This window comes from Orbicella faveolata, unplaced genomic scaffold, assembly GCF_042242905.1.
Source record: "Orbicella faveolata isolate gen_17 unplaced genomic scaffold, um_ofav_v1 contig_2, whole genome shotgun sequence".
Taxonomy (NCBI): domain Eukaryota; kingdom Metazoa; phylum Cnidaria; class Anthozoa; order Scleractinia; family Merulinidae; genus Orbicella; species Orbicella faveolata.
In genome coordinates this window covers 29,725,249-29,745,306 of record NW_028301547.1, presented here as the reverse complement: position 1 = coordinate 29,745,306, position 20,058 = coordinate 29,725,249, and the positions used below count along the sequence as shown (strand labels likewise).

Sequence of the window (20,058 nt, the reverse complement as noted above, 5' to 3'; positions counted from 1 at the left end):
TAACGTTATGCCTTTTGCTTGTTCCAGTAATTATCTAGAAATTCTGAAAAGTTCAGACTTTTGAAAAATAACATGAAGTTGACACCGCCGAAATCGCGAAATTTAATGCCCTCTTTTCATATTTGCCTGTTGAAATCGCGATAATAAAACCCCGCGAAATACTGTCTCGCCAAATTCGCGAAATAAAGTACCTGCGAAATTAAGTACCAATAACTTAAAGGTAGTATCGCGCAGACGAGTAAGGGGGGTCCTTCTTAACTACAGAGTTAGAGCAGTTGCTAACGGACTGCTGAAGGCGATATTTAGAGGGAAGCTTTGGAGCGTTTTTCAGTGCTAAATGGCGAACTTTACATGAGGGAACGTTTGCTTTGAAAAAAAAATATGATTTTGCGTGCGTAACTAGTGTCAGTCCGTAACCCTGCAGTCAGATAATGAGTTACTTGTGTCAGAAATGCAAACAAATCGGGGGTCACCGACTTCGTTTCAAAGATAAAGCGTAAGGAAAACTACACTAATTTTGAGAAAACGGCGCACGTAATTCAGCATGCTCTACTTTGGTGAGTTAACGGAGGGAAACGATCTTAGTCATATGTTGTAGTAGTAGGTCTGTTGCGTAAATAATTGCAAATGTTGCCAACCCTTAACCCTTCAAGAGGCATTTGAAGCCGCCGCACAGATAAACAAAGAGCTAAAAATAATGGAAAACGATGGTGCATTTTGCAAAAACATCAAACTTCTAATTGATAGATTTTCTTCATTTTTTCGCTAAACGTAGAAAATCGGTAGAGAAAATAATCCATCAAAAGAAAAATGGGGGTCACCGAACGTCCAAGATCGATAAATCCAGGTAAAGCTATAGCAATGGCCATCTGTCCTACCATTGTTCATTCTATTACTTAGCGCGCGCATCGATGTATGACGTGGCGTGTGAATTTTCGTGCGCAGTAAGGATGCGCAGAAACAATTAGCGCGAACGGTCCTTACAATCCCTAAAACGTAGAAGAAAAGAGGAAGAGTTCCGATTATTCTTATAAACCAGAAATAACTTAGCCTTCTTTATAATCGTGCGCATGGGATTACTCTCTACAAGTAAAAGAGGAACACGTAACTGCTGTAGAAAGTCTGTTAATACGAGTGTTTATTACCTGATAGATTTTATGATAATGTGAGTTTCATAAAGCCCATATGTAGCATCAAGCTTGTGGACCGTCGTAATCTATTGAGACTGATTTTAATTTTCGGATATAAATGCCTTTTTTAAAGTTTTAGGGTTTTTTCTATTCTGGTCATGTGACTGGTCAAATATGGCCGTGATTTTAAACTTTAAATCTGCAGGATTCTTCAATGGCACAAACTTGTCCAAAAAGCTTATCCTTACTAGGTCTGGTTTTCAAAATATGACGGTTAGAAACCTTCCTTAACAACAAATTCATGACCAATTGGTAGTTAAGACGAGCCGAGAGGAGGACCGGAAACAGCGCAAATGAGAAAAAGAAAACGAAATTGTAAGTATTTATAGCTGTCTTTCAAGAATTAGTATTAATTAATGAAGTAAAAAGTCCAGTAAACTGGGGGATTACAAGACCTTCAGCGCTCTAGTGGACAAAAACATGATACCTGTTACTGACTCCTCTTAAATGACATCTTGTGTCAAAGTTAGTTGTGTTGCATGACTTGCATTGTAATGCTGACGCTGCTAAAAGGAAGAAGTAATTACGAGTATTGCTTCTCTAGCAAACAAACACACTTACGTACACGAGTATTGAGGTCAAGTATTGGCTTTCAAGTAAATCGCCGAGTGACCGCATTGTTTTTTTTTATTATTTGATTAGCACTCGACCAGTGGCCAGCTCGTAAATACGCTTCAGTAAATAAATGAATAAACGAACACAGACTCAACTGCCTTGACCTAAGATGTTTAGAATGTGAACTGGTATTAACTAACAATCTAGCCTACTAAAAGTTCAATTCAGGACCAGTTCAATTCAGGATTAATTTGCAGACTCCTCTTTGTTAGCCTTAAACAAAGACAAATATCACTCGTATTTGAAAACAAAAAAAGCTACCATGAAAGCATTGTTCATATTATATAGTATGCTAACATGTCTCAACGAGTTTCTCAAAATCTCTTGAAAAAGTAAAAAAGTTAAAGTAACATTTTGCGACGCTCATTACCCAGTCACTTTGAAACTGACATTTACTGCGAAGTAAGATTTTTAGATGTAGCAAATATTATAAAAATTCAACTAACTTTGTTTCTATTTCTTTTTTAGTGCAAAAATGTCACTAAGTTTCTACTTGGCTAAGTTTCTACTCGGCTGGGGGTTACTGTCAGAAGCAATTTGTCTTTATGCCATTGTAAAAGTTTGTAAGTTAATTGAAATGTGTTGGTAACTACAATATAAAGTACTGAAGTGTCACTAGTTTCCAAAGTGATGTCAGCAATAAATCAAGCTATTTGTTATATCATTTCACAGTATAATCAAGTCGTGTGCAGTGCCATAAACAAGAATTAACTACTTAAACGCCAGCAACAAATGAAGACTACACGTGAGCAGTTATTTCACTATTTTACAGAATTCGAGAAAAGCAGAAAATAGCAGTAAGTATAACAACTGTTTCTTTTATTTGATGAGTTTGTGTTGCTCTTTATTGAGCGTAAATCAAATTAACAATTGATAGCTATGACAGCATCCTTTTCGTTCTTGTTCAGATATTGTAAACATGTTATGATCCGCCGGCATCATACAGTATGTGGGATTTTGTATCATTCTTGTAAGAATAGCTCTCTTCTTAACTGCGATTTGTGATTTACTGCGTGATAAGATCACACCATCGTACGCCCATTTCTACCCTTTTGTCACTTCACCTCTTTACCTTCTTATGGAGCCAGGATAAAATTCCGACAGGAAAAGTGGGAAGGAAAAAGTCAAAAGAACAACATCATATGAAAAACATGCAGCTCAACAAGACTCTACAGATTAATTATCATGCACATTGTATAGTTAAAGTGACTGGTTAACTCATAAATGTACTGCTCGATGTGCTTCGTTCGAGTGATCACAAGCAAACCTGAGGAATTTTTCTGCCAGGAAAGAACTGTAAAAGCCAATAACCAGAAGTCAATAGTGAAAATTCAAAGAACTCAACCGATTTTCCACCTAGTCGGACGATGTTAAAATAATTTTTTCTACCGGTATATTGTGTAACCTCACATTAATACATGCACCGGAACAGGTTTAATATTGCAGCTTTTTCCCTGATCACATTCTGCTCTTTCCATTACAGAAGGCTGTTGTTTGATATTGGGCGACCAATTTTGTCACAACAAATAAGAAAACAAAGATCGAAGGGAGAATCTTTAATTAAGCAAAGTGTTCCATCTACACGAAATGGCACAACTTTCAGCATTACCAAACGTGGCAGAAGGTGTTTGCAATGGCTGGCTGGCAGACAAAACCGACCACATTTCTCTTGCTCGTCAACCACAAATTCTTCGCGTCCACAAACTATTTTGGAAGAATGACAAGTCCTCGCGTGATTTGCTGAAAAGGATAAGTAAAATAAACTCGGGTGCTCTTGGTTTAAACGCCGAATCAACAAATTGCACTGGCGAACTAGTTAACAAGCAAGAGGACAGCGCAACAAAAGAGACTTTCAACAATTCAACCTGGGCTGTTGAAAAACGGCCCATTAAACAAAGTAATAAAACTGATGAAAGCTTCCTTTCGCCGGAACCGAGCTCTGAAGGGTCTCAAGGCCGCAAACCAGACTCTAGCTACATAAGATCGATCAGCCGAATCAACTTAACCTTTTCCGAAGTTTCCAAGAAAAACTGCGGTCATGAAACACTCGCTGCTTCCTTGTTCCAGCCAAAGTATGGTAAATTTGTAACCCAATTCCTTACAGTGAACGAAGGTGCTTTCTTTCCTTCAGAAGTGAACTTACAAGCGAAAAGAAAACTCAGCTTTGAATACATACAGGACGTTAGTATGCTTCAGTATGGACACAATTCAGTGGAGAATGGAAATTTTCGGAGATAGTCTTTCTTCTGCCATTCTTCAATTCATGCCGCGTTTTTTACTCCGCCTAACTGTTCCAGCTGAAACATTGAACGGGTCATCAAACAGCTGAGCTACATCATTTTCAACTGTTATGGAGCCGTTGTGGTGTCATTGCTAGTAATGTACTTAGTTAGGAGAGTTTTACTTGGCAAGACAGTCTGTCTACATTTTAGCCATGAATTTTACGCTTATGTGAGGTTCACTTGAATTCCTCCTTCGTTCCGAGGTCAACCCATTGATGTCAACTGCATGTTGCTAATTTTCATCCCGTCGTCTGATCCACACAGACACTAGTCACCAACCTTTCCACGGTGAACAATAAGAACACAAAACCTTTTCAGTCTAAGACGTCCTTTAACTAAGAATTTAAGAATTCTTATAACACAAGCTTTCTACTGCCTAAACCGCAGTCTTCAACAGATGAAATGATGAAAGGGGAAATAAAAAGTTGAAAATATAGTGTGATACTGAAAAAATACAATGACATAAAGCGATGGAAACAAACTTATAAATTTTTGCTTAAAAGAATGCTGTGTGTCAGTGCCCTGATAGTGTTAGTGCTCACTGGGGGTCGTCATGGTGAGGCAAGTTTCAAAAAACTTTCTAATGCGATAATTGCCTTTCACGATATTAGGGGCGTTATTGAAGTCAATGACACGGTTATAAGATCATGCAGGATTTACTATCCTGAAGCCTTTCGCCACTGTTTGAGCGTTTCAAAGAACGTTTTAAAATTTAATATGAACCTGGCTCCAGCCCCTCGATATTTTCAAGAATCGACTTTCTTAACCAGTTTTGGTTCAGGCAAGGTGATGGTATCCAGTACTTTTATTTATTCATGCTGCTTTGTTAACATGGCCAAGCCTTTGGAGCCATGTTGTATTACCAATAATCAAGAAATTATTTTACTGGAAATTATTGGACCACAAGAGAAATTTATTGTTTTCAGTTTGCAAATTTTTTTTTTTCATCCAAAATGTACAATATACATTACGGTATAGGTCTGTATAAGTCTAAAACCCCGGCCAAATGATTGCAACATTTCAACGCAACATATCGCAACATTTTTGGGCGCAATATGTTGCACGCGTTTGGCCACCATGATGCGACGTGTTTGCGACATGTTAGGTGACTTGGGTGTTCTCGGCTCAAATTTGAAAATGGTCAAAATTTTCACGCGACATTTGTGGATGTTACATGATTTTGTAGTCCTTTAGCCAGGTTCGTGCAACTGTGTTGCGTTAGGCCATGCGCATTAGTTCGATTTTCAACTCCCAACATGTCGCAACACGTCGCGACAGAGTGGCCAAACGCACGCAACATGTTGTGCCCAACAATGTTGCTATATGTTGCATCGAAATATTGCGATCGTTTGGCCGGGGCTTGCAAATACTGGGCCAACAATGTTGCGATATGTTGTGTTGAACTGTTGCAGTCGTTTAGCCGGGGCCTAAGAATTGTTAAAGCTTGTTGTTCAGAAAAAAAGAAAAAAAACATTTTTTTTTTTTTTTGGTGCTTTTTTCGTTTAACGGCTAAGAATGATTTTAAGCAACAATGATCAAAGAAGGGAGAAGGGAGAAGAAGGGAGATTTACCTCTTTTCTAACTACAATCTAGCCTCAAACATAAGCGTACGAGCTGGGGGAGGGCGAGGGGTGCTGCAGCCCCTCAGCTACGAAAAATTACGTAATTTTTCCGGCAAAACGGTCATGATTCGGGCAACAACACTTGAGGGAAAACAACAACAGCAACAATTTATTTCTACTACTGTAAACAACTAAAAGAATTTACAAGATTATAATTATAAATAAATAAATAAACAGTACAGTACATACAGTAGTGGGACACCCAAAAAACATTACAAAGTAACGCTGGTGGCGTGATTTCCAAAACTCGCAAAAAAAAAGTTTCTACTTTTTATGAAGCTATGTGCTGATTAGACGCCCGACCGGGAGTCTGTAGGACGTTAAGTGGTTTCTTCAGAGAGTTGGTACCTCAAGTAGTACAGTGTAAAGCGTACCTTTTGTATCTGCTCCGATTTTAAGTATCGTTGGCGCCCCTAAAACGCCACGCAGTCAGTCAGGACAGCGGCCTTTCCTTTCTTTGTACATTTTAAGGCTTGTAAGCTACTTTATCTGAAATTTGCCTCGCAAAAAAGGACTTAGACTGAAATGTTATGAGGGACCTGAGGTTTTTTGTTAGCTCGGACATGCTCGAACAGGGATAGAGACTGTCGGGGGAGAGTCGGAGTCACCGTGTTTTCCCTTATCGTTTATTGTGTTCGCCAGAACGTAGTTCTAATCGCGTAACGCATAAAAATTGGAGACCTGTGTATCTATCTATCTATCTATCTATCTATCTATCTATCTATCTATCTATCTATCTATCTATCTATCTATCTATCGGGGGACACCAATTTGGCCCCCCCAAAAAATTCTTCAGGAGCGAATGACGTCATGTCCATGCTAGTCGCGTCTCCATGTGTTTATCTGCTGTTACCGGCAAGTTGCGTATTTGAAGTTTGAAGTTAGAGTTATGGCGTTAAATGACCTTGTAGCTAAAATTTATCAGTGTTTTCACGAAATGTGTACGACTTTTGGGACAACTTGACAAAGGTGCAGTTCGGCTCCCTGTTGTCAAAAACCAACACTGCGTTGTGCGGAATAAATCGATGGAGGAAATGTGTCGTTTCCCTTTGCTGGCTTTGATTTCTGTGCGCAAATTATATTACTTTAACTTACCGAGTTGTGTAGCTCGGCAGATGGCCATGATTCGTGGTTATAGAACCATCTTACCGAGTTGTCTAGCTCGTTATAGCGGGCTAAAAGAGTGGAAACAGAAGCCGCACATTTAACTAGAGAATGTTGGTATGTAATCAAACACCTAGAAAGAATGTTCAGCTAGTTAAACGGCCTAGTGAATAACAGTTTATTTATTTTACATGAATGTAAATGATTATGTTGTTCTGGTCCCCTTTAGTCTCAGGTCATTGAAAGTAAATTGAAAATAACAAAAAAAAAACTTGGCATAGACGCAGAGCCTGAATTATGAAATTGTGCCACAAACCAAAACGAATTTCCTTTTGGGCAAACAAGATTTTCATGAACGCAAATCGAATGGGAGCTTTAAAATTGCTTACAGGCCAGAGTTCAAACTTGTTTTTTTGTTTACATTTTGAATTCACGCTGAGTTTACGTCAAAACATGAAATTTTTAAGGCGTAGTATTTTTGCCAGTCTACGGAAACTGGCGCCGTCACGCAACGTTTTGAACAACAAATCGGCCATCGTAGTCTATACAGGGGACCTCTTCACTGGCATGGACTTTGACACTATGATATATCTGTCTGTGTAAAACCTCGGTTGTTCATGAAAAATGTTGAAAGTCAGCTAGTTAAATCATTTAAGGTATATATATGAAAGTGACAGTGTCGAACGCAATCATGATCTTTGATAACTACTAGTATTTGAAATAATTTATCATGATTTGCAGTTGTTAGTTTTAGTGCCAGCGGTCCATATCGGCATCAGATCCATCAATCGTAGGAAGTTTTAAAATACGTAAAGGTGATTATTATTGATCCCTCGTCATATTAACAAAGCTTGTAGGTCCTTTTCAGCGTTTCTTTGAAGAAATTCCAAGCATTCGTGGAAGAATATTGTAACATTTCTATACGATTTTTATCCCAACATATTAATAAATATCAACTGAGTCGTACAACGTTCCACTTAGTTTAGTCTCTCAACTTGCGTACAATTCTATTTAATTGAAGGGACGTTCCTTACGTAGTAGTTTCTTGTTGTACATAGAGTGTACGGTATATCATGCGCAGTGACATAAAAAAAGAAGGGTTTTGTTTAGAAATGTCCGTGATGGTAATATTTAAAACGGAAAAAGAACAAAACAAATCAATGAAGCGGCACAATCATTAACGTATTACGTCACGTAGGAAATAGGAAAGTCAAACTGACACAGATTACCACATATATTATAGTATTGAAACGGCATCGAGTTGTAAGATATTTGTAGTACAACCTCGAAAAAAGTTCAAACGCTAAGCCCTGACAAGTTTTTCTCCCTCCTTGTGTGGTTGCCTGTCCTTCTAAGGTGAGTAACGAAAGAATGTCGATTTCATCTTGTGCCACAGTTTCATGCGTATTGCGTGTTGCATTCAAAACATGAAAACAACAAGATGCTAATGTCATTGGGCTTGATTTACCTTGCGTGTCGAATCTCTTCAAAGAAACGGCGAACGTTTTGGAACCATTCTGATTTTTTGTCATTCAAACAAGTATGGTTGGCGAAATGGTGCAAAATTCACAAGGTTTATATTCATTCACATTTAATGTTGTTATTATTATTCACGAATATATTTATTCACATTCAGCAACTAAATTTATATTCAAGAGATATACTAATTCACATTTAACGACGTATTTCGTATTCACGAATATATTTACTCACATTTACGGGATGTATTCATTCACATTCAACGGTTTATATTCATTCACATTCACGATCGAAATATTGGTTTAACACGGTGCAATATTCATTCAACATTTTCTGCGCACCGCCTTCGCGCATCATTAGGTCCCAGCTCACGCTCTACAATTTCTGAACACAATATGGCGGACGAAGGAAGCCTTATTATATGAAGGGGTAGAACAAAGACAAACGACCCCAAACATACACAACTGAACATAAACATTACATGGGCTAGAGGAGATAACAGACTGCTCGATGATTTCGGATGAGCAAGTAGATAATCTCGTACAACGTTTTATGAGTGATCATGGGACTCGGGTATTCCTTGGTGACCGGACATCTTCGATCATTATAGGTCTCAGAGTTCAACGGGATGGAATCAGGGAGAGTATTGACCGCGTTGACCCTGGAAACTCTAGAATCCGTTGGGCTGTCGTAATTTCTAGGAGAGCGTGTTCTGTGGCTGCTCCAAATAGCTTGTGGCATATTGACGGACACCATAGCCTGGTTACTGTCATGCATGGGGGTATTGATGATTTTCCTTTAATTAACCTTTAATCTTTAACAAGGTACTCCTAAAACAATGTAAAAAAAAACTATACTAGCGTTGTTGTTGTGTTTTTTTTTGTTTAAATGTTCTACTAAGAACAGAACTGTAGCATTGTCCTAGATTTGTTTCCCTCAGCGACGCAAAGGTTTGAGTGGCCATCAAGGGTGCGAAGTGGTCGTAGGGGTGAAAAATGTGAGGGTGTCTTACGACAGCCCAGCTGATTCTAGAGTCTCCAGGGTCAACATGGCCAATACTCTCCCTCTTCCATCCCGTTGACTGATCACTCATCATGAAACGTTCTACGAGATTGTCTAGTTGCTCATGCGAAATCATCGAGAAGCCCGTACTCCACAATACGACGTTTCAATGTCCACCTTGAAACAAGAAGCATTTGAACTTTGTCCACGTGAAACCCGATGATCTTTGTTGCAGAAGGAAAATAAAAATTAGAATTAAAATATTTAGAGAGGAAGAGCAGGCTTTCATTCAGACCCTCTATCCTGGTCGAATTGGGATTTGGAGATGCTGTTTTTTTGTGGGGGGAGGAAAACCGGAGCACCCTGATAAAACCCTCGAGCAAGGCGAGAACCAACCACAAACTCATCGCCGGGTCAAACTGGTGGGAGGCGAGGGTCACCACTGCGCCATCTCTGCTCCCCAAGAACTACCTCCGATATTGAATATCGAGTTCGTAAGACCTCAGGGCTGGTCACAGAATACACTGCAAGGTTTGTGCAGTTTGATGAGTCGTGTCGTATCCATTCTCCATGCAAAAGACATATATTTCCCAGTATTTCATTCAGTGCTGCCCTATGATACTGACGAAAGGTAGTAATTGCTGGAGAGCTACACTCGAGCCTTATTTGGATGTTCTCTCTCAATCCTACTTCCGCGGTGTTCCATTCCCCTTCGCACTCTTGTAGGAGATCGAAAGTTCCTGCCAATGTAACATTTGTGTTTGGGGTCTTTGGTCTTTGTTCTACCCCTTCATATAATAAGGCTTCCTTCGTCTGCCATATTGCGTTCAGAAATTGTAGAGCGTGAGCTGGGACCTAATGATGCGCAAAGACGGTGCGCAGAAAATGTTGAATGAATATTGCACCATGTTGAACCAATATTTCGATCGTGAATGTGAATGAATATAAACCGTTGAATGTGAATGAATACATCCCGTAAATGTGAGTAAATATATTCGTGAATACGAAATACGTCGTTAAATGTGAATTAGTATATTTCTTGAATATAAATTTAGTTGTTGAATGTGAATAAATATATTCGTGAATAATAATAACAACATTAAATGTGAATGAATATAAACTTTGTGAATTTTGCACCATTTCGCCAACCATAAACAAGGCGTTGTGTGGATTATAAGGACTCCCCGATGTAAGGAGGCTATCGTATATGGACTTAGGTCACTCCAGGAGAGCAGTTTGCACAGGTTGTGTATGTGAGTTGATATTTGCGGTTGTTGTTGTCATTAAAACTGTGTTTGGGTCGTCTCTAAGCCGTAAATTTTAAAGCTGTAAGATAGCGAAGGAACCCGAAACGGAAGCTAGCTCTACTGAGCCATGGTTACAAGACGCAACATATTTAAGAGACGAAGTGTAGAAGACAACACTTTCCATTCCAGCCTTATAAAATGCACACTTTAAATGATTTTACGTCTTATTCAACGATCAACATGTTACCATGAGCAATTCAGAACAAGCACCTTACGTCAGTATAAGCTGAGTCACCTGTTTTATTTATTCACGTCAGATCACTTTCATATCTAACTAGCAAAAAGGAGATCGTGACGAAATTTGTTCAAACCATATCATGTCACTTTTGTAATTATGGTCGTTTTTGTATGAGTTTGACTACTAGGCTGGATTAATTACTTCCTACTTTAGTATTTACTGTGGTCTGTAGGAGTATTTGAGTTTTTATTTTTAATTAAAAATGGAAGAGAATAATTGGAGTTTACTGACACCTGTCTAAGGTTTATTTAATTTAAAGTAAATTCAACACGTGCATGCATTAAGATCAAAGATAGTTATAATGTTGTTGATCCGTTGAAGAGTAACATTGGATTACGAGCCTTAGTTTTCTAGGAGCTGATAGTTGATGGCACCAAACGATGAACCAACTACCAAGAGTGACAAACTGATGATTTTGGTATAATTTCGTGATTTAGTTGTCTACATTCGTGAGGAAAAGAACGTGACGAGCCAAACAGCGTCTGCGTGGAAGATTAACGTTTTACCGGAAACGTAGCGAAGTGCAGCGTACTCGCAATCATCATAATTGAGCTTTTATATAGCCTTGTATTAAACAGTAGATGCCCTGGTTGTTGTCTTTTTTGACGTTGAGTTATTTAGTAATATTTATAAATCTTTCCCCGAGACTTCGGAGAAACTAGAAAATGGCCAGTCTCTCGAAGGCCAGTGAGATTTAAGATTAACTGTTATAGTCAACCAATATATGCAGCCATTAGCACTGCACATCCAGTGTGGGTACAAAAATTAATTAATTAATACCCAAATTATATCACGATCATTTGATCAACCTTTAAGATGATTTCCAGCCCGTACTGCGCATTGTCAGATCTCACTCGAAGGACTGCAAATCTTTGAGGCATTTTAAATTCTTTTTCCTGCAATTCCTTTGAGTTTTTCAAAGTTATTTCACATAATGATATCAGAAAGATCGAAGCATCAAGCTTTGCATTCATAATGGCGGTTGGCACGAAACTTTGAAGTTGTCTCGTGTAAGTTGTTGCGAAATTTTACATTTTGTGACGTGTTACAAAACCACAAACGTAGGAAAAAACACTCGAGAGTGTGCAGTACGGATTAGGAATCATCGTTAAGGTCTTGACATAACACCCATCTAAACAGAGGTTCTTGTTTCAGTTTCAGATTAAACCAGGATAACTGTAATTGGTGTGAATTAATCATTTTAGATTGATTCGCTAACTGGAGGGAATTGCGAGCAAGCATTATGGCAAAAACGAACCCAGGTAAGTCAATATATCGTGGCACATTTTACTATGTGGTGAACCTATTATAAAGACAGCAAAAAAAATTTACGTAACGTGTACTAGTATAACATTTTACTCATACTCACGATTTACAGTTTAAATAGCTTCTCCAGATAAACAATTCCTCGGTTAGAGCAAACAAGCGCCTTAATTTTGAGTCAAATTTTGGCAACATCTCAATGTAATAAATTCTAATAGGTGTCTCAAACAAATCAGGCAATACTGGTGCTTGTTCCATGAAAAAAAAACACTTTCGTTTCCTTTTATTTTCCAGGCAAAATGACTCTGGAGGACTTTTCTTTGCCTGGGACAGTTCCTGCAGAAGATCTTTATTTCCAGGGCGCCATTACAAAAAACGACATTGAGCTCGATTCATTGAAACCGATCAAGCCAAAACGAGATAACGATGCTGATGAAGAGGGGAAAGATGCGGCTCTACCAAGCAATTATGGAATATGGAATAATTGGGTGAATAACACTTCACTGCATGGTATCCGTTATGTGTTCTGGAGACGTCCCCTCTGGGCCCGGATTGGCTGGTTGCTATTGCTGCTGGCATTTACCGCATATTTCTTATTCACTGCGTACAAATCATTAGACAAATACTTCAAACGCCCTATAAACACTGTAATCACCCAAAAGTACGTCAATAGTCTTGAATTCCCAGCTGTCACCATTTGCCCACAAAATCTTATAAGCAAGAAAAAGATGTATGCTTTGGACGGCGACGCTGATTTTGTTCGGTACGGTCTCAACGACAGCTTCTGCTCAGCTACGAAGTCAGTTCGTGGTGACAAGCCCTGTGGAGCAGCCATGGTCTGCTGTTGTTTACCCTTCTTTCTGTTCGATGGCGGGAACATTGTTCCAAACTGTACAACTCCGTACCTTGCAGCCTTGATTGCCGCACAATACACCTCTGGAACCTTTTTCGACACCATAAAATTTTACGAAAAGTACAGCCCGGGAGTCGAGGAAATGCTGAAATCTGGATTATGTGTATTTGACGGCAGAATAGATAAGCTATGTGGCGTATCGGATTTCTCGTCATCCGTGACGGACTGGGGTGTGTGCCACACTTTTAATGCGGGGCTTGGTGGACCGGACAGCATCAGAAAAGCTAAATTTACAGGCGCCGGAGGGGGTCTGAACATCTTATTAACCGCGCAGATTGATGATAACACAATTGGAAGACTGTCGGAGGGATTTAGTGTTATAATTCATCGACAAGGAGACCATTTTCTTCCTTGGGATGGGATTAACGTTGGACCTGGTATGCAAGCCACAATCACGCTGCATCAACAGAGGGTGAGCCAAAGTAAAGATACTTAGCTGTCGGTCGTACACGGAAATTTATAACCCACCTTGATACATGGGAGTAAGTCCCCCTTCCCTAAAATTGTTCTGCGTTTTATAGATAGACCTCAGCTTACTCTATAAGATAAGATGTCCTTTGCTGCTTACGACATAATATGATGCCACACTTAAATATTCTCACTTTTTTTTAAAGGTTAGGGTTAAATGAATCCGATTGGATCCATAAATCATAACCGAATGTAAAATGGTATTGATCTTGTAAAGCTGCTCAGCAAGACTGGGGAAAAACGAGGAATTCTGCCCAAGAGCAAAATTTGGCTTAACCTGCACGCCAAAACAAGGTTGCTGTGGCAATGTCAAATTAGTGGAGAACCAATTACATGTAGCACGTTAAAGTTTCTGCGCATGAAATGAACAGGATGTACGATCAGCTGTTGAATGTTTTAGCATGACAGTAGAGATCCTCTTTTCAACTTTACGTATTTGCATCCAATACGTACAACACAACCATCCCGTGATATGTGTATGTTATATTTATGTCATGTTTTCTATTAAGCTAAGTTGGATTTCTTTCTCATTTTTATTTTCTGTAAAACATACACAGAAAATTGATTAACAGTTATGATTCAGGTTTCATGGTGTGATTCTTTGTCTCTGATATTTTTCTACGTCAGCTAAAAAATCTAGAGGATCCTTATGAGACAAAATGCGAAGACAAGAAGTTAAAAGCCTTCAGTTCCTACACACCCAAAGGCTGCATCTATGAATGTTTGGCTGAACACATTATGGAATCTTGTAAATGCCGTACCGCTGGCTATTCAGGTTTGAGGACCTTGCTTTTCCGTTTCTCGTTAACAATTAAGCCCTTCACACAGGTCCCTGCGATTTTGCCTCTAGCGGCAAACACACCGTTGTTACTGTTGTGTCGGTCACGTGACCTTATACGTAATTCCACCGGAGCGGAACGGGAAGATTGCACGTGGAACGCGAAGCTGTTTTGTGAGCTTCATGTAGATTCAATTCGTTCCTTGTTGGTGAGCTTAAATGCGATTAAAAGGACACAGTTATTGACGGAATACAACAGTTACGCAGCGCAGCGGGCGGGAAAATGGTCGCCAATAGCGTAATAATGTTTTTGCTGTTTGCTAGTTAGTCTTCAAAGAATAAAGTGAGATATTTATTGTATCCTGTCTCTTTTCAGCGGAAACCTCGTTGAAGACTTGTGCTAAACTTGATCAACCCTGTGTTGTGAACGTTACCGGTAAGAAAACATCCTAGACATCAACTCTATAGCGAATACACATTGGCGTTTTCTCGAAACCTTAAATACTTTGGTCGTAACCTATCTTCAGCTCAAATGACGTGCCACTTTGTTTTTGTTTTGTTTTACCTTGGTTTTACTTCGCTTTTTCTTTTTCTCTTGTTTGGTTTTGTTTTTCCTCAAGTTACGGTATAAGATAGTTTCGGCATATCAAGAACTTATTACGCCTCTGTTCCTAATGTAGCTTTCAATCTCTTTGATCACACCAATAAATATATATATATGTATATCAAGAGGCTATGTTCATAGTGTCTTGAAAATATATATTAGAAAGACTTTCAGTAAATGGATTGGTTGTATGACTTTCTTGTGGAGTGTCATAGCGAACCAGACTTTCTATTGATCCACTTTATTTCAACTTGTGCTCTGACTCTTCCTGTCAGTTATGGACTGTTTTGCTGTCTTTTAAAGTCATTAATCCCCCTTTTCGAGGACTTAGCAAGTCTTTCAGTTGTGAATTTGATTTTACAGATTAATACCTAAAACCTCTCTTTGATGATTAGGCATTGAAGTCCAGAACCTTCCCATCAATACACCAGGTTTATTTTGCACCGGGATTTCCCCATGGCTATCCAACGAGATCTGAGTTTTTAAGGCAAAGATATTAAATACAAATGCGTTTAACGTTTCCAGCCAACCTCGACGTTTCAGTCTGTGACTGTACTGTCCCTTGCAATGATATCAGATACACAACAGAGGTGCATTATTCCAAGTTCCCGGATGCAGGTTCTGCGGCTGCGTTACAAGCTGACGGTATCACCTATCTACCGTTCGAATACTTAAGGTAATTGTACCTTTCTACCGTTCGAATACTTAATATCACCTATCTACCATTCGAATACTTAAGGCAATTGTGACATTACATTAATAAACCAGTATATGGAGGCGAGCTTTGACAGCCATGAACTTGCATTGTCGCATTAGAAACTCTGGGAATAATTAATAGGATTCATTTGTGAAAAGAATATTAAACGAATGTACCACACTATGTAAATTAAATAATCCCCCTGGATTAAATTCTATTGACAATCCATCTTTAATTATCTGCAAGTATTTGGTCAGATTTTCATTTACACTCCGTGATAAGCAAAGGGAGGCATTTTCAGTCGAAAGTACGTGTCTCGCTTAAGAGGCAGTGACCTCAGGCCCCCGGGGGGAGGGATACTCCCTCATATGGGCTATACAGGTATGTGCGGCCCCAAAGAGTAGGGTTTTCCAGCCGTTTTGATCATAAATAGGGTATCGATTTTGGCACGTTTGGACATAAATAGAGTATGGTTTTTGCACTCTAGTATTAATATAGGTATGTTTTTAAGAAGAACCCACTTTTGCATCATTATCGAAAAGAAAATCAACAAAAGCCCTTCACAAATTGTGTTTACGGAAATTTAGCATTGGTCTGAACTAGGCAACTAATTATAAGGCAGGTCTGAAACAGGGTTTTGATTAAGGGTCAGGTCATAAATAGGGTTTCGAAATGTTGTCAGGCCATAAATAGGGTAGGGAAAATCGCAGATTTTGGACATAAATAGGGTAAGGGTTAATTTTGGCAAGTGGGCCGCACACCACTACTCGATTTTTCTGGGAGGCCTCAGGCAACGTTCATTTGACCACGAAGCACTCTAGCCGGCCTCTACTGAGTAGAACAGAGGCACCTGGACCATCAACGGCACAGATAAGAAACAACGTTTTATATGTACGATGTAATGTTCCCATGGTTTATTTTTCCAGGAAAAACTCTGTGTTTCTTCGGATTGGCTACAAAACACTTAGCTACGAGTTACTTGAACAGAATGTGGCGTTTGGTGTTGAGGCGCTGTTTGGTAATTTTTCTCATAATTTTCTTGCTTGTTTGTTGGTATATCTGAAGTGGTAACTGTTGTAGCCATATTTGATTAGATTCCTGTCTGCGTCTATACCGCTTTACTTCAAATAAACTTCGTATGTATAATTTTTACACTGGCAGTGTCTGAGAAAAAGCAAAACAGAGAACCAGACCTTAGCATATTAAACCGTTTCAGGGTAGCTTTTACGTTTAATAGCCCAAAAGTAATATCAGATGATGCGAAATGGATCACACAGCTTTTCTTTTTTGCAAGTTTGTATAGAATATTATCAGGGTCAAAAATATAATGACCCTCCAAACCCGCAAGCAGCATTGTATCCGTTTTGTTTTCCATTAATTCCTTGCATTAATCGAGATTATTATCTGGCTTGTGTTTGTAACTGATATCTCGCGTGCTCTGATTGGCTAATTCTAGGGCATTATTCTACCTTACTACTGACCCACGGGCCGGTCACGGGTCTGCAAAAGCTAAGCAAAAAGCCATATAATAAACAATAAACAACTACACTACCCTCTACACACTACAAAAACACGGCTACAGAAACGATTTCTCAATAATAAGAAACTAGAGACCGAAGCAGAGTCAATGTTATAGCAATCACAAGCTTTCGACGCGGTCACAACATCTTTCTTAAATGAATATGCAGGGAACCTTTTTGTTACGCGAGCTTGGATGGACCAAGTTACGTGTCAAAACATCCTCGTATAGCCGGAAGTTGACTAATAGATTCCCGCCATATTAGCGTCGAAAGCTTGTGATCGCTAAGAACATTGACTTTTTTTCGGTATCTCGTTTCTTATTATGTCTACCACGTACAGAGCCGGGAAACAATATCTTAACTCGATTTCTCAATCTTAGATATATCAGGAGCGCTTTCCTTAAATTTTCACAATTTTCCCCTCTGAGGATGTTCACCCTGGGTACTGAACTGGGTCTTGATTTCTTTCTTGGTTCTTCAATGGCCGGTTCCAATTAAACCGATCTAATTTAAATTGACTGTTCTCTCTGTGCAAGACAAATTTCTACAAAAGCGAGGATAATCATTATATTATTCGACTACTGTTCAACAATTTTCCAACTACTGATATATTTAGATTAACCTTTGTAAACATCGTAAGTTTCTTGATGTGTCGTCTGCCCAAGATTTGGCACAAGTCTTCACAGTTACTCTCGGTTACGCTTTTGAGTGCACTTACAAATAGGGCAGACTACAGAAATCACAGGATATCCATGGATGGTAGATGACAAGGACGTCCTGGCCATATATAGGCATTCGGTCAACTGGTCAAATAATACTAACTAATCAATTATTAGCCGAGAGCCGGTCAGGTCTTTACAATACGGGAAAATCTCACTGAAACCGAGGCCTTGCCGTGTTACCGGCAAGGCTGGGGTTTGAGAATTCCCCGTAAAGATCGAACCTTCCAGGACAATAAGTTGTTTATTATTTGGCTTTTTGCTCTGTCTTTGCGGGCCGTGAGTATCACGGAGAATAATGCCATAGATTTAGCCAATCATAGAGCGCGTTCTATCGGCTACAAACGCAAGCCACACAATAATGTATTTTATTGTTATTTGTTACATTTTCTTCTTCTTCTTCTTCTTTTTTTTTTTTGTGGTTAGGTGAAATTGGAGGTAATATGGGTCTGTTTCTTGGATGCAGCCTAATGACCATTTTTGAGTTTGCCGATCTTCTTGTGGCCTTGGTTTTCGTTCGTTCATTGCATAAAGAATATCAGACTTAATAGACCTTAATATACCCTCAGATATCAGAGCGATTGATCAGGAAATATAGTGTTTTGTTCAACTCTAGGAAATGGAACATGCGACTGAGTCATTCCTGTCCGGTGAACCCTATCAAGACAGGCCAGGTTCCTGTAATTGTAAACTGTCAGCACCCGTTTAACTACTGAAATCACGACTTTTCTGAAAAGTAGCTCTGCATGTACGCATATAATGAGTCAAGATATTCACATTTGGCTGGAAAATCAAGGTCGTCACGCTTATTTATCAATTCATAACCACTTGATTTTGATGACACAACTGCGCCCTGGCTACAGCAGTGCGATACTTACTAGACTGGTCTAAATCTGCGAGAACCAATATACAAATGAACTGTTCGATTATGTTTGACCGTCCATAGCCTAGAACCATTTGTTATCGATCACTTAACATTATTTTCAAGCCGAACAGGTTCGGAGACGAATTTGACATGAAATTAGACAAATGACTTCCACAGAGATTTCAGCCAAAACCTGAAGGAGCAATATGTCATTCATTTTATCAAATCTTTTCATTACTGAAGGTGAAAGAAGGATGTAAAAGAATAGGCTTGTGATAAGATCGCTAGCTCCATGACTTTACATTTTTAAGTTAGACAGCCAAGTATAGCCATTGTAATAACGTCACGTACGCTTACTAGTACCAAATAAATTTGTTTTTGACACAAGTAAATAGTGCTGTATAGAAAATGAAATGTGGTTCCCGTTGTTATTTGCAATGTATGCATTCATAGCAAAAACAAGTTTTAATTGGATTTTACAGAAAGCAGCAATATATATTTTAAAGAATATTTATTTAGTATGTGCATCAGAAGGTCCCTGCTAGGGGAAAACGAACAGAATCGATTCGAAAAATTGGCAGGCTTGAGAAGCGAGGGTAGTGTTCCTCCTGTCCTTATCTTTGTAAGATATCAGTGCTCATGACTGACTTGTTGCTAATTTTCAGCCACTGGCGACTGTACGGTGCTACGGTGGACAGACATCGCCACTTGGCATTCAAATATTAAGTGAAGACAAGAACCTCATTATTAACTGACGCCAGGCTTCTTCCTGTTGGCATTGTTGCAATTCGGAATAAGAAGTCCGGAGTTAATTTTACTGGCACATGAAGACATTTGAGTACAGAGACGCGTAGCCAGATAAAGATTATGACTGAGGCAATGTCCATCAAAACATGATATACTGATGCAATGTTCTGAACGTCCATGGTTTAATTCTCTTCCTAGGTATTAAGGTTGTTTATGATTACTGAAAACAACAAAGAAGAAAAACAATGACTGAGGCAAGTGCCTCTTTTTACCTCTTACTAGCTAAGTCCCTGGAGCGGGGATTTCAGAAAACCGAGTATGACCGAGCGAGGGTCCACTGTTATATATGACATTTCAAATGCAAAAATTTATCATTGTAACTCATTACAAAATCCTATCATTTCTTAAAAACTGACGCAAACAAGAAGATCTCACCTACGTCATGTCGTAACGGATGTTTCAGTAACGACGTCTGTCGAAAGATAAAAGATACGATAATATTTGTATACATATCGCGTTATTTCTAAAAAAAAAAAACAAAAGAGGAATAAAGTAATATATTTTATCCAAGTACTCTTTTAAATTGCATTCAGCTTGCTTTGTTCCAGTCGCTGAGGTTTTTAATTTTTTAGTAGTTCGCCCTTT

General features: G+C 39.0%; 1 protein-coding gene and 1 long non-coding RNA gene across 2 annotated transcripts; both read left to right on the top strand.

Annotated features, from left to right (window-relative positions):
• Positions 1–1,817: 1,817 nt before the first annotated feature.
• Positions 1,818–4,554, top strand: LOC149112763 (uncharacterized). Its single transcript, XR_016206985.1, has 3 exons — positions 1,818–2,207; positions 2,478–2,602; positions 3,289–4,554. It is a non-coding gene; the product is annotated as an uncharacterized LOC149112763 (long non-coding RNA).
• A 3,462-nt stretch (positions 4,555–8,016) lies between these two features.
• On the top strand, positions 8,017–19,955 carry LOC110064002 (acid-sensing ion channel 4-A-like). The gene is made up of 8 exons (XM_020771007.2): positions 8,017–8,169; positions 11,995–12,101; positions 12,397–13,427; positions 14,111–14,258; positions 14,638–14,697; positions 15,391–15,541; positions 16,489–16,580; positions 18,228–19,955. Exons 2-8 carry the CDS (start codon positions 12,083–12,085, stop codon positions 18,347–18,349), a joined length of 1,623 nt encoding a protein of 540 aa, XP_020626666.2. The 5' UTR covers positions 8,017–8,169; positions 11,995–12,082; the 3' UTR covers positions 18,350–19,955.
• Positions 19,956–20,058: the final 103 nt, after the last annotated feature.